The sequence below is a fragment of the Leopardus geoffroyi genome, chromosome E1, assembly GCF_018350155.1.
Source record: "Leopardus geoffroyi isolate Oge1 chromosome E1, O.geoffroyi_Oge1_pat1.0, whole genome shotgun sequence".
NCBI lineage: Eukaryota > Metazoa > Chordata > Mammalia > Carnivora > Felidae > Leopardus > Leopardus geoffroyi.
This window is the reverse complement of record NC_059330.1, coordinates 27,696,322-27,708,929: the sequence shown is the minus strand read 5'-3', so window position 1 is coordinate 27,708,929 and position 12,608 is coordinate 27,696,322. Positions and strand designations below refer to the sequence as shown.

The 12,608-nt window shown below is 36.5% G+C and overlaps 1 protein-coding gene across 7 annotated transcripts in view; it reads right to left on the bottom strand.

Annotated features, from left to right (window-relative positions):
* The window catches only part of TRIM37 (tripartite motif containing 37), a 137,262-nt gene that overhangs the window by 108,356 nt on the left and 16,298 nt on the right, over positions 1–12,608 (bottom strand). For all 7 annotated transcript variants that reach the window (XM_045488208.1, XM_045488211.1, XM_045488213.1 and 4 more), the window contains exons 5-8: positions 10,195–10,282; positions 7,162–7,284; positions 2,704–2,827; positions 1,291–1,358 (exon numbers count right to left, since the gene is read on the bottom strand). In XM_045488208.1, the coding sequence (XP_045344164.1) occupies positions 1,291–1,358; positions 2,704–2,827; positions 7,162–7,284; positions 10,195–10,282 (403 nt within the window). The remainder of the gene's footprint in view (positions 1–1,290; positions 1,359–2,703; positions 2,828–7,161; positions 7,285–10,194; positions 10,283–12,608) is intronic.

Below are 12,608 nucleotides of genomic sequence, written 5' to 3'. Positions count from 1 at the left end.
TAATCAAACAGGTAGAAAGAAAATCTACAATATAGTAGACTTGAACAACATCACCAACCAACCTGATCTCAAGACACTGCAATCAGAAAAAAACCAAACATTTGGAAACTAAGTAATATGGCTCAAAGAATAACTCACAAAGGAAGAAAATATTTTGAACAGAAATGTCTCAGATTACTAACCCCAGGTTCCATCTTAAGATTTCAGAAAAAGAGCAAATTAAACTCAAACTAAGCAAAAGAAAGAAAACAATTAGATCAAAACAAAAATCAAGGAAATAGAAAACAAAAACAACAGAGAAAAACAAAAAGCCAGGTTCTTTGAAAACATCAGGAAAAATAGATATCCTCTAGCCAAACTGATCAGGCAAAAAAGACACAAACTACCAATACCAGGAAAAAGAGAGGTAATATCACTGCATTCTACAAATTTAAAAGGATAACAAGAGGGGGTGCCTGGGTGGCGCAGTCGGTTAAGCGTCCGACTTCAGCCAGGTCACGATCTCGCGGTCCGTGAGTTCGAGCCCCGTGTCGGGCTCTAGGCTGATGGCTCAGAGCCTGGAGCCTGTTTCGGATTCTGTGTCTCCCTCTCTCTCTGCCCCTCCCCCATTCATGCTCTGTCTCTCTCTGTCCCAAAAATAAATAAACGTTGAAAAAAAAAAAAAAAATTTAAAAAGATACAAGGACAATTCAGTGCAGAAAGGCTGGTCTTCAACAAATGGTGCTAGAAAAAACAGCCATAAACAAATAACAAAAACAAAAAACTACACTGGATCCACACCTCACATTAAAAAAACACAATAGCGTGCCTGGATGGCTCAGTTGGTTAAGCGTCCAACTCTTGGTTTCAGTTCAGGTGATAATCTCATGGTTCATGAGATCGAGACGAGACCCATGTCGGGCTCTGCACTGACAGTGTGGAGCCTACTTGGGATTCCCTCTCTTCCTCTCAGGGAGTCCCTGCCTTTCTCTCAAAATAAATAAATAAACATTAAAAAAAATAATAACATAAAATTCAAAGACAACCATAAAACTAAATATAAAACCAAAAACTACAAAACCTCTGCAAGAAAACGTTAAGAAAAACTTTTTGCAACGTTGCATTAGGTAAAAATTTCTTAGCTATGACCTCAAAAGATACTTCAATAAAGAAGATAAAGGGATGGCAAGTAAGTTCACAAAAGGATGCTTAACAACATTAGTTATAAGACAAATGCAAACTAAAGCCATAATAAATAATTTTTAAAGCCTATGGACAGATTTTATTAAATTTCATTTATTATTTCATCACCTGGTGCTCTACCTCCTGAAGTAGGGATTCCAACAGCTCTGTTTCTTGTGTTAGAGAGGTCTTCTGACCTATTTAAAAACAGCAAAACACCAACACTGGTTTAAGAATAAAATTAACTTTCACTGAACATAGTCAATAACAAAGAATCAATTTCAATTACGTGAAACTTCACTATAGCTACCCTAAAAAATTTCACCAGAACTTTAAAAGGTTCCATTTAGGGATACCTGGGTGACTCAACTGGTTGAGCGTCTCACTCTTAATTCTGGCTCACGTCATGATCTCACAGTTGTGGGAACAAGTCCTGCACTGGGCTCTGCACTAATAGTGCGGAGCCTGCTTGGGCTTCTCTCTCCCTCTCCCTCTGCCCCTCCCCTGCTCGTGCACATACTCTCTAAAATAAGTAAACATTTAAAAAAAAAAAAAAGAAAAAGGTTCGATCTAATATTGTAGTAGCTTTGACAAGGTGATTTCAGAATCAACCATAACTATAGTTCTAAACAAACTGCAATTAAGGTCAATTAAATTCATAAAAGAATACATAATACTATACTCTGGAAAGACATTAAGGTTATTGTTTCTTCTAAAGGAATATAAAAGATCTAGCAAAGTAAATTTTTTACTCAATCAACTCTTCTGAAGTAATTCCCCCCTGCAAAATTTAACTGTGGCTTAAAAAGAAGAATATAGTAAGTTGGCCAGATGTTACATTACATGTCAACAAAAGATATGTTCTTTAAACATAAAAACCTGTGAAAACAAAAAACAATGCCCAGACAGGAACAGTCTTAAGAAGCTGAAACACACAAGAATAAACGAATTATCATTATAGAATTACTATTAAAAAAGTAGGAAAAAAAAAAAAGAAAAAACTTTATTTATTTATTTATTTTTTTTAATTTTTTTTTTTCAACGTTTATTTATTTTTGGGACAGAGAGAGACAGAGCATGAACGGGGGAGGGGCAGAGAGAGAGGGAGACACAGAATCGGAAACAGGCTCCAGGCTCTGAGCCATCAGCCCAGAGCCTGACGCGGGGCTCGAACTCACGGACCGCGAGATCGTGACCTGGCTGAAGTCGGACGCTTAACCGACTGCGCCACCCAGGCGCCCAAGAAAAAACTTTAAAAAAAGGTAGAAATAAAAAAGAAAAAGAAGAAACCACTTTACATGTTGGGGGGAAAAAAAAAGATGAAAGGCAGGCATGTTTGCCAAATCAGGCCATTTCTAGAAGCATACATACCCAAGAGGTTAGCAGGAGTTATATTAATTAGGTATAATATTATTTGATAAAGGGACATTTAATAACTGGAACTTTTATTTTTGAAACCAATCTTTTCCTCCCTAGCCTATTTGATTCTTTCTAGATTGGCTCAAAGCATCAAATATCCCAACAGCATAGAAAACCACTCACCCATTAGTGTTATAAGCTTATTCTTCAGCTGTGTGTCTAATCGTGCAATCATCATCTCCACTGCATTCCTAATTTCCCGAACACGCTCATCTTTTGCATTTCGTACAGCTTCTACATTTCTTTCCTAGAAGGTGAACAAGTAAAAAAAATTTGATTGAAGAATTTTTAAAATAGAAGCAAACAAACATTAATGCAATCACTGCAATTATTCTTAAAGTCAGTTGATTTCCTCTTTTATGTAAGCCAATAATACTTTTTTAAAAATGTTCATTTAATTTTGACAAAATACAACATACTTTCCTGATAAAAATCCTCAAGGAAGTAGAGACAGAATGAACATACCTCAAGATCATAAAGGCCATATATGAAAAATCCACAATTAATACCATCCTTGAGAAAAACAGACCTTTCCCCCAAAGTTCAGGAACACGACAGGGATATCCACTCTCACCAGTGTTATTCAACATAGTGTTAGATAGCCTCAGCAATCAAACAACAAAAAGAAATAAAAGGCATCCAAATCTGCAAGGAGGAAGTCAAACTCTCACATTTCACAGACAACATGACTGGAACATCCAAAAGGCTCTACCAAAAAAACCGCTAAAACTGACCCATGAATTCAGCAAAGTTGCAGGATATAAAATCAATGTACACAAATCGGCTGCATTTCTATACACCAATAATGAAGCAGCAGAAAGAGAAATCAAGGAATCAATCCCATTCACAATTGCACCAAAAACCATAAAATACATAGGAATAAACCTAACCAAAATGAAAGATCTATGCACTAAGAAGTACAGTAAGTTTATGAAAGAAATTGAAGACACAAAGAAATGGAAAAACATTCCATGCTCATGGATTGGAAGAACAAATATTGTTAAAATGCTGACACTACCCAAAGCAATCTACATATTCAATGCAATCCCTACCAAATTAACACCAGCATTATTCACAGAGCTAGAACAAATAATTCTAAAATTTGTATGGAACCAGAAAAGGCCCTGAATAGCCAAAGTAATGTAGAAAAAGAAAACCAGGGGTGCCTGAGTGACTCAGGTGGTTAAGCATCTGGCCCCTGATTTCAGCTTAGGACATGATCTCATGGTTTGTGGGTTCAAGCCCCACATCCACATCGGGCATGGATGGCATGGATCCTGCTTGGGATTCTCTCTCTGCCCCTCCCCTGCTCATGCTCTCTCTCTCTCAAAATTAATAAACTTAAAAAGAAAAAATTAAAACAAAAAAATTAAAAAGAAAAAAAAGAAAAAGAACCAAAGCTGGAGGCATCCCAATTCCAGACCTCAAGCTATATTACAAAGCTGTAATCATCAAGACAGTACAGTACTGGCACAAAAACAGACACACAGATCAGTGAACAGAATAGAGAACCCAGAAATGGACCCATAAACATATGGCCAACTAATCTTTGACAAAGTAGTAAAGAATATCCAATGGAAAAAAGTCTCTTCAGCAAAGGTATTGGGAAAACTCGATAGCAACATGCAGAAGAATAAACCTGGACCAATTTCTTACACCATACACAAAAATAAACTAAAAATGGATGAAAGACCTAAACGTAAGACAGGAAGCCATTAAAATCCTAGAGAAGGCAGACAGCAACCTCTTTGACGTTGGCCACAGCAACTTCTTACTAGTCACATCTTTAGAATCAAGGGAAACAAAAGCAAAAGTGAACTACTGGGACTTCATCAAGATAAAAAGCTTCTGCACAGCGAAGGAAACAACCAAAAAAACTAAAAGGCAGCCTACAAAATGGGAGAAGATATTTGCAAATGACACATCTAATAAAGAGTATCCAAAACCCATGAAGAACTCAATACCCAAAAAACAAATAATCTACTGAAGAAATGGGCAAAAGACATGAATAGACACTTTTCCAAATAAGTGGCTAACATCCAGATGGCTAACAGACACATGAAAAGATGCTCAACATCACGTACCATCAGGGAAATACAAATCATAACCACAATGAGATACCACTTCACATTGGTCAGAATGGCTAAAATGAACAATTCAGGCAACAAAGATGTTGGCGAGGATGTGGAGAAAGGGGAACCCTTTTGCACTGTTGGGAATGCAAACTGGTGCAGCCACTCTGGAAAACAGTATGGAGGTTCCTCAAAAAATTAAAAATAGAACTACCCTACAACCCAGGAGTTGCACTACTAGGTATTTATCCAGAGGATAAAAAATGCTGATTTGAAGGGACACATGCACCCCAATGTTTATAGCAGCGCTATCAACAACAGCCAAAGTATGGAAAGAGCCTAAATGTCCACAGACTGATGGATGGATAAAGAAGATGTGGTGTGTGTATGTGTGTATATACACACATATATATAACAATGGAATATTGCTCAATGATGAAAAAGAATGAAATCTTGCCATTTGCAACAACATGGGTGGAAATGGAGGGTATTGTGCTAAGCAAAATAAGTCAGTCAGAGAAAGACAAATACCATATGATTTCACTCATATGTGCAATTTAAGAAACAAAAAAGGGGAAGTGAAGAAAAATAAGATAAAAACAAAGAGGGAGACAAACAATAAGAGACTCTTAAATACAGAGAACAGAGGGTGGCTGGCAAGGAGTTCGGTGGGGGGAAGGGCTACATGGGCGATGGGCATTGAGAGCACTTGTTGGGATGAGCACTGGATATTACATGTACATTTAGGGATGAATCACTAAATTCTATTCCTAAAATCATTATTACACTGTATGTTAACTGCCTTGGATTTAAATTAAAAAATAAAATTAAATAAATACATAAAAATAAAAAAATAAAGGAGTATATTAAATAGGGATCAAAATATCAGCATTACCTAATAAAGTATCAAAATATCAGCATTACCTAATAAAGGTCATACTGGAAGAAAAACAATGTTTACTTATTTGGGGGGCAGGGGGCAGATAACGTGAGCAAAAGAGGGACAGAGAGAGAGGGAGAGAGAATCCAAAGCAGGCCCCTTGCTGTCAGTGCAGAGACTGACACAAGGCTCGATCACATGAACTGTGAGATCATGATCTGAGCTAAAATCAAGAATCAGAGGCTCAACCAACTGAGCCACCCAGGTGCCCCAAGCCAATAATACTTTTCAATTGTTTACATATCATAAGAAACTCACTGTTTTAAAAAACTGTGCACTGAACCAAATCAGGAATGATATTCTTTTTTTTAAAAAAAATTTTTTTTGGGGCGCCTGGGTGGTGCGGTCGGTTAAGCGTCCGACTTCAGCTCAGGTCACGATCTCGCGGTCCGTGAGTTCGAGCCCCGCGTCGGGCTCTGGGCTGATGGCTCAGAGCCTGGAGCCTGTTTCCGATTCTGTGTCTCCCTCTCTCTCTGCCCCTCCCCCGTTCATGCTCTGTCTCTCTCTGTCCCAAAAAAAAATAAATAAACGTTGAAAAAAAAAATTTTTTTTAAATAAATAAATAAAAAATACACATAAAAAGAAAACATATCTATTCTAGCTTACATAGTTTTTAATTTTTTTCAGAACAGAGGAAAAAAAATAGAATTTTCAAAGACTCCAGAGTACATTGTAGATTTCATAATAGGATGCTACCAAAATTAAAAAAGCAATCTTTCCTATACTTGTTATTATAAATACAAACAATAAGAAAATCAACCTAGAACACCCTCCTTAACAACCAAATAATGTTGCGAAGAGAAAAGAAAAGAAAGGTAGTTAGATGAAGTCCAAAGAGAAGTCTTTCAACTTGTTTATATTCCAAAACTACTTTGTAGGTAGCATACACACAACTCAGAAACACTACTATAAACAATGGTTTGAATCTTCATTCCTGAAAGGGTAAAACAAAGATATCTTAAGTTAGGAATGGTCTGTAAAACTCACTAGTTACAACTGGCCTTCTGGCAACATTAAACAAAATATATTTCAAAAGTACATTCAGTACTTAAGTGTTTGAAACTTAACACATTTCCCCAAATAATATTTCAAATAGTAAATAGCTTACCAAAGCTGTTTGACCCATAAGGTATCTAAAGAGTAGTGTTAAATATTACTCTTTCAATTCTGCAGAGTTCTAATTCAAGACATTGGAAACAGTTCATTTATTGGTAGCAGAAACTCTCCCAAAACCTGGGAGTCCAAAGAATGAATGACTTAATGACTTTTTAAAAGTCAGTATTGATTGTTTAGGAGTCAATTATTGACTCTGTATCAAACAGGCTTATTTAACTCAATTCATTGATTCTCTAATTCTGCATAAGGCAATTCTCTGGCTCCAACTGTGGAACAGGCCAGGGGTTTAGATGCAAATTCCTTAGCTGTTTGAAGTTGGTAAAACTGACTATAAATATACTTTATCAAATTTTCAAGTATCAATTTCAATATAATTGATTTGTACTGCAAAAACATATATATTATATATGATAAACTATAAAACGGATAATGATCTTTCAGTAGTAGTCTCACCACTTCTTGAACTAAGCTGATCAGTTCCATGAGACGCCGACGAAGTTTGGCTACTTCTTCATTCACTTTAGTAACATGCTGCTCATAAATTTCTGCCAAAGGTTTAAAGGTATGTCCACCATGCTATTTGAAGTAATAAGAATAATTTTAGAACATTTTCTTTTACCTTATTCATTTACATTTCTTTATTAACACTCTATGGATGCTAATAAACTGGTTAGTAGTTTACTTTTTTGGCTGTCTTTACTTTGTTAAAATCAACCAGAGCTTCCTTAAAATCACTTGGCCCATATAGGAAATCCTTAAAGATTGTAGCATAGGGGTGGCTTGGGTGGCTCAGTCAGTCAAGCATCCACCTTCGGCGCAGGTCATGATCTCACTGTCCATGAGTTCAAGCCCTACGTCAGGCTCTGTGCTGACAGTCAAAACCTAGAGCGAGCTTCAGATTCTGTGTCTCCATCTCTCTCTGCCCCTCCCCTGCTTGCGCACTCTCTCTCAAAAATAAACATTAAAAAAAAAATTTTTTTTAAAGAACTGTAGCAAAATGTTTACATTTATCTAGAAATCTTTACTCATTAAAAAGAACCAAAATCTTTAACCATGGTTCCAACCACCTGACACAACTTTATTTGCCACTTTCTTCTTCATCAGCACTAGCCTTTTCAAGTTCTCAAACTTCTTTTCAGTAGGCCTTTGCGAAAGTAACTCCTTCTTACTCAAAAACAATTTTCCTTCATCTTCCCTCCCCAAACTCTTCACCTTTTAATTACTACTCATCCTTGGGAGCTTAGCTCAGTCTTACAGGGTCAGGTCCCAAAGTTATTCACAGTTAACAGCACTGCATAAATATCCCTAATACCTATTACAACGATTAAATATACAGAACTGTTTGATATCTATATTGTTTATCACTAAACCGCCAGTCTCTAGCACAACTGAATTAATTAGTAAGACACTGAAAGGACACTATTAGCAAAGCAATACACTCATTCCTTACTCCACAAAGAATTACTGTAGAGACAGAAGACTCATTAATCCATTTGTATTCAAATAATTTTTGAGAGCTAACAACCAATTTTCTTTTTTTTAATGTTTATTTTTTAGAGAGAGGGACAGAGTGCCAGCAGGAGAGGGGCAGATAGAGAGGGGGAGACACAGAATTCAAAGCAGGTCAGAGCTCTGTGCCGACAGCTCAGATACAGATCTCAAACTCATGAACGGCAAGATCACGACTTGAGCCGAAGTCGGACACTTAACCAACTGAGCCACCCAGGTGCCCCCTAAAACCAATTTTCTGTCCAATTTTAGTACTATAACTTATAACTCTCTTAATATATAGAACTTGAATTTATATTGTAAGAAACTACCTATTAATGGAAAAGTCCTCACTAGCATTGTCTTATCCAACCAAAGCACCTAAACATAGTCTATAAGATAAAAAAGATGTAGATTTTTGCATGTCCACTTAAAGTATAGAAAAGAATGTTTCCATTGCTTCTTACCAAACCCATGCATTTAAGAACTAAATTGTAAGATTTCAATTTTTCTATTCATCAAATTAGAAGCACATTATTCAAATCCTAACAGAAAATTCTATATTGAGCTCTATTCAACCAAGTTGCCTGTCATTCTCTCCCTAAAATATGCTAATGCCCAAAGAGTGATCAATTCTCATTGCTGACAGATATGTCTAGTTGTCTAACAACTTTCTACTCCTACTGTAACTAACTCTCCCCACCAAGAACCTATCGTTTTCTTTTTTTTAACGTTTATTTATTTTTGAGAGACAGACACCGAGCACGAGGAAGAGAGGGAGACACAGAATCCAAAGCAGGCTCCAGGCTCCGAGCTATCAGCACAGAGCCTGACGTAGGGCTTGAACTCACAAACTGCAAGATCATGACCTGAGCCGAAGTCGGTCGCCAAACTGACTGAGCCACCCCAGAGCCCCAATAACCTATTATTTTAATTTTCAAGCCTATTTACATTGATTGTACCTATTACATAAGTACACTTTTAATTAAATATTAATCAGACAATAAGACACCTATGAAATAAAACTATTTCCAGGAAAACTAACTTGAATGTTTTAGACTTGATAAAAGGTGCAATACCTTAAAAAACTACTTTTGAATTAGATTGGAAAAGAAAAAAAATTATAAGATCCAGATGTTTGCATTCGAATTGTTTCACAAATACCTAAAGTTATTGTTCCATTTTTTTTTTAATTTTCTTTAATGTTTATTCATTTTTGAAAGACAGGGACAGAGCACAAGCAGGGGTGGGGCAGAGAGAAAGGGGGACACAGAATCGGAAGCAGGCTCCAGGCTCTGAGCTGTCAACACAGAGCCCGACGCAGGGCTCAAACTCACAAACCGTGAGATCATGACCTGAGCCGAAGTCGGACGCTCAACCGACTGATCCACCCAGGCGCCCCAAGTTATTGTTCCATTTTAAAGAAACCAAAATTGGAAATTGTGGCCAGGACATCAGATCAACTGACCTTTAATCAAAGATAAGACCTTGATCCTACAATAAAAGATTTGCTAATGAATATAAATTTTATACATTTTTTTAAATGTTTCTTTATATTTGAGAGAGAAAGAGAGAGACAGACAGACAGACACAGACATGGGGCAAGCGGGGGAGGGGCAGAGAGAGGAGGAGACAGAATCTGAACTAGGCTCCAGGCTCTGAGCTGTCGGCACAGGACCCAACGCAGGGGCTCGAACTCACAAGCCATGAGGTCATGACCTGTGCCAAAGTCGGACACTCAACTGACTGGGTCACCCAGGTGCCCCAAATTTTATAGGTTTTCCATTAAAATATATATTTATGTAAGAGGTAAACATCCCACATCAACATCTCCCACAAAAGAAGTCTGTGGTATGATACCTTCTGCTAAAATCAGACATATTTAATTTTCAACTTTATAAACAAGAGTAAAATATTATTTTCTATCTAAATCAAACAAGTATTTCAGTGCTTTCCAGTCTCTAACTAAAAGTAATGTGCTAAATTTGTTCTACTCACCATTCCTCCCCAAAGTGCACACTGATGGCAGATACACTTCTTACAAGTCCAGCAAAATACACTAAGTTTTTCATGGTGATTTTCACATCTATATGTTATGAAAAGAAAATACCATTTAAATTAAATAAATTAAAACTGAAACATAATTACCTCAACAAATTCCTACATTTGGGAAACAGGTCAATCAATTTTAAACAATTATCTCAGCAAACAATATAAAATACATTCCATAGCTTTCATAAATTAAGCTAAAGAATCACATGTGGACGCAAATTTTAAGTACTGTTTTCATTAATTGATAAAGACTTTAAAATCATATGAAAAATGCAGACTAATTTCTAAATAAAGTATAAATACAACATCATTTCCTAGCATCACTGTAGAAGATAGGTTCACATTTTGGGCAAATCACATTATGAGTCTATACCTACCCAAACATGTATGCGTGTCCCCCACATGTGGCCAATGCTAAAAATAATCAAGACACATGCAATTGTATAATGTAATGCCATATTCTCATGAGAAATGAACAGCTCAATTTTAAAAAATGAGTTTCCCCTTAAGTTGGATATCCACATGCAAAACATGAATTTGGACCTGTTTGCGAACTGAACTTCATCCTCCCCAAATTCCTTTTGGACGCCTAACGTAAATGTATTTGGAGATACGGCCTTTAAGGAGGTGATGAAGGTCAAATGAGGTCATAAGGGGAGAACCCTCACCCCACAAAACTGCTGTCTATACAAGAAGAGAAAGACACCAGGAGTATGTGAGGAGGAGCCTTATCCAAGTCAAAGAGAAAGGCTTCACCAGAAACAACCTTGATAATACCTTGACCTTAAACTTTCAGCCTCCAAAACCATTAGAAAATAAATTTCTGTTATGTAAGCCAACCTGTGGTATTCTGTTATGGCAACCTTAGCAGACAAACACCTTTAGCTTATATCATATGCAAAATTTAAATCAAAGTAGATCAAAGACCTAAACATAAGACCTAAAACTATGTAACTCTTATAAGAAAACATTAAGGAAAAGCTTCATAAAGGAAAACATAAAGGAAAATCCACAATATTGGATTTGGAAATTATTTCTTAAATATGACACCAAAAGCACATGCAACAGAGGTAAAAAATAAATAAATTAGACTACATCAAAATTTAAAACTTCTGTACATCAAAGGATACAAGAAACAGTGAAAGGCCAATCTATGGAATAGGAGACTATATCTGGAAATCCTGTACCTAATAAAGGAGTTAATACCCAAAATACATAAAGAACTACTACAACTCAACAGTAAAAAACAAAAGCAAAAACAAAAACAAAAAAACCTGATTAAAATATGGGCAAAGGACTTTAACAGACACTTTTCTCCACACATATACAAATAACCAACAAGCATATAAAAAGATGTTCAACATCCTAATCATCAGATAAATGCAAATCAAAACCACAAGATATTTTTTCATACTCATTAAGATGGCTATTATTAAAAAACAAAACAAGTTTTAGGAAGGATGTGGAGAAACTGGAATCCTGTATATTGTTGGTAGGAATATAAGACGGTACAGCTGCCATGGAAAACACTATGGAGGTTCCTCAATGTATTAAAAACAAAATTCCATATAATCTAACAATACCACTGCCAAGTATATATCCAAAAAAGGGGTGCCTGGCTGGCTAAGTCAATACAGCATGCAACTCTTAGGTTTATTTATTTTTTAGAGAGAGAGAGACAGAGAGACAGAGAGACAGAGCACTAGCAGGGGAGGGGCAGAGAGACGGGGAGACACAGAATCTGAAGCAGGCTCCAGGCTCCGAACTGTCAGCACAGAGCCTGATGCAGGGCTAGAACTTACAAACTGTGAGATCATGACCTGAGCTGAGATGGATGCTTAACCTATTGAGTCACCCAGGCACACCCAGCATGCAACTCTTGATCTCAGAGTTGTGAGTACAAGCCTCACATTGGGTGTAGAGATTACTTAAAAATCCTTAAAACAAACAAACAAACAAACAAAAAAACTTGAAGGCAAGGTTTAGAAAAGATGAACACATTATGAGCATTGTTCACAACAGCCCAAAAGTGAAAGCAATCCAAATATCCAACACATAAACAGATATACAAAATGTGATACAAATACATGGTGGAAAATTAATCAGACTTAAAAAGGAATGAAATTCTGACATATGCTACATTATGCAAAGTCAAGGATGGTAGTAGCAAAAAGACAAATACTGCGTAATTTTGCTAACATGAGTAATCCAGAGTAGTCAAACTCAAAGAAACAAAGTGAAATGATGGTTGCCAGGGTTGGTAGGAGAATGGGGAATTATTGTTTGATGGGTGGAGAGTTTCAGATTTCCAAGATGAAAAAGTTCTGGAGATTGGTTGTACAATGTGAATATATTAAACA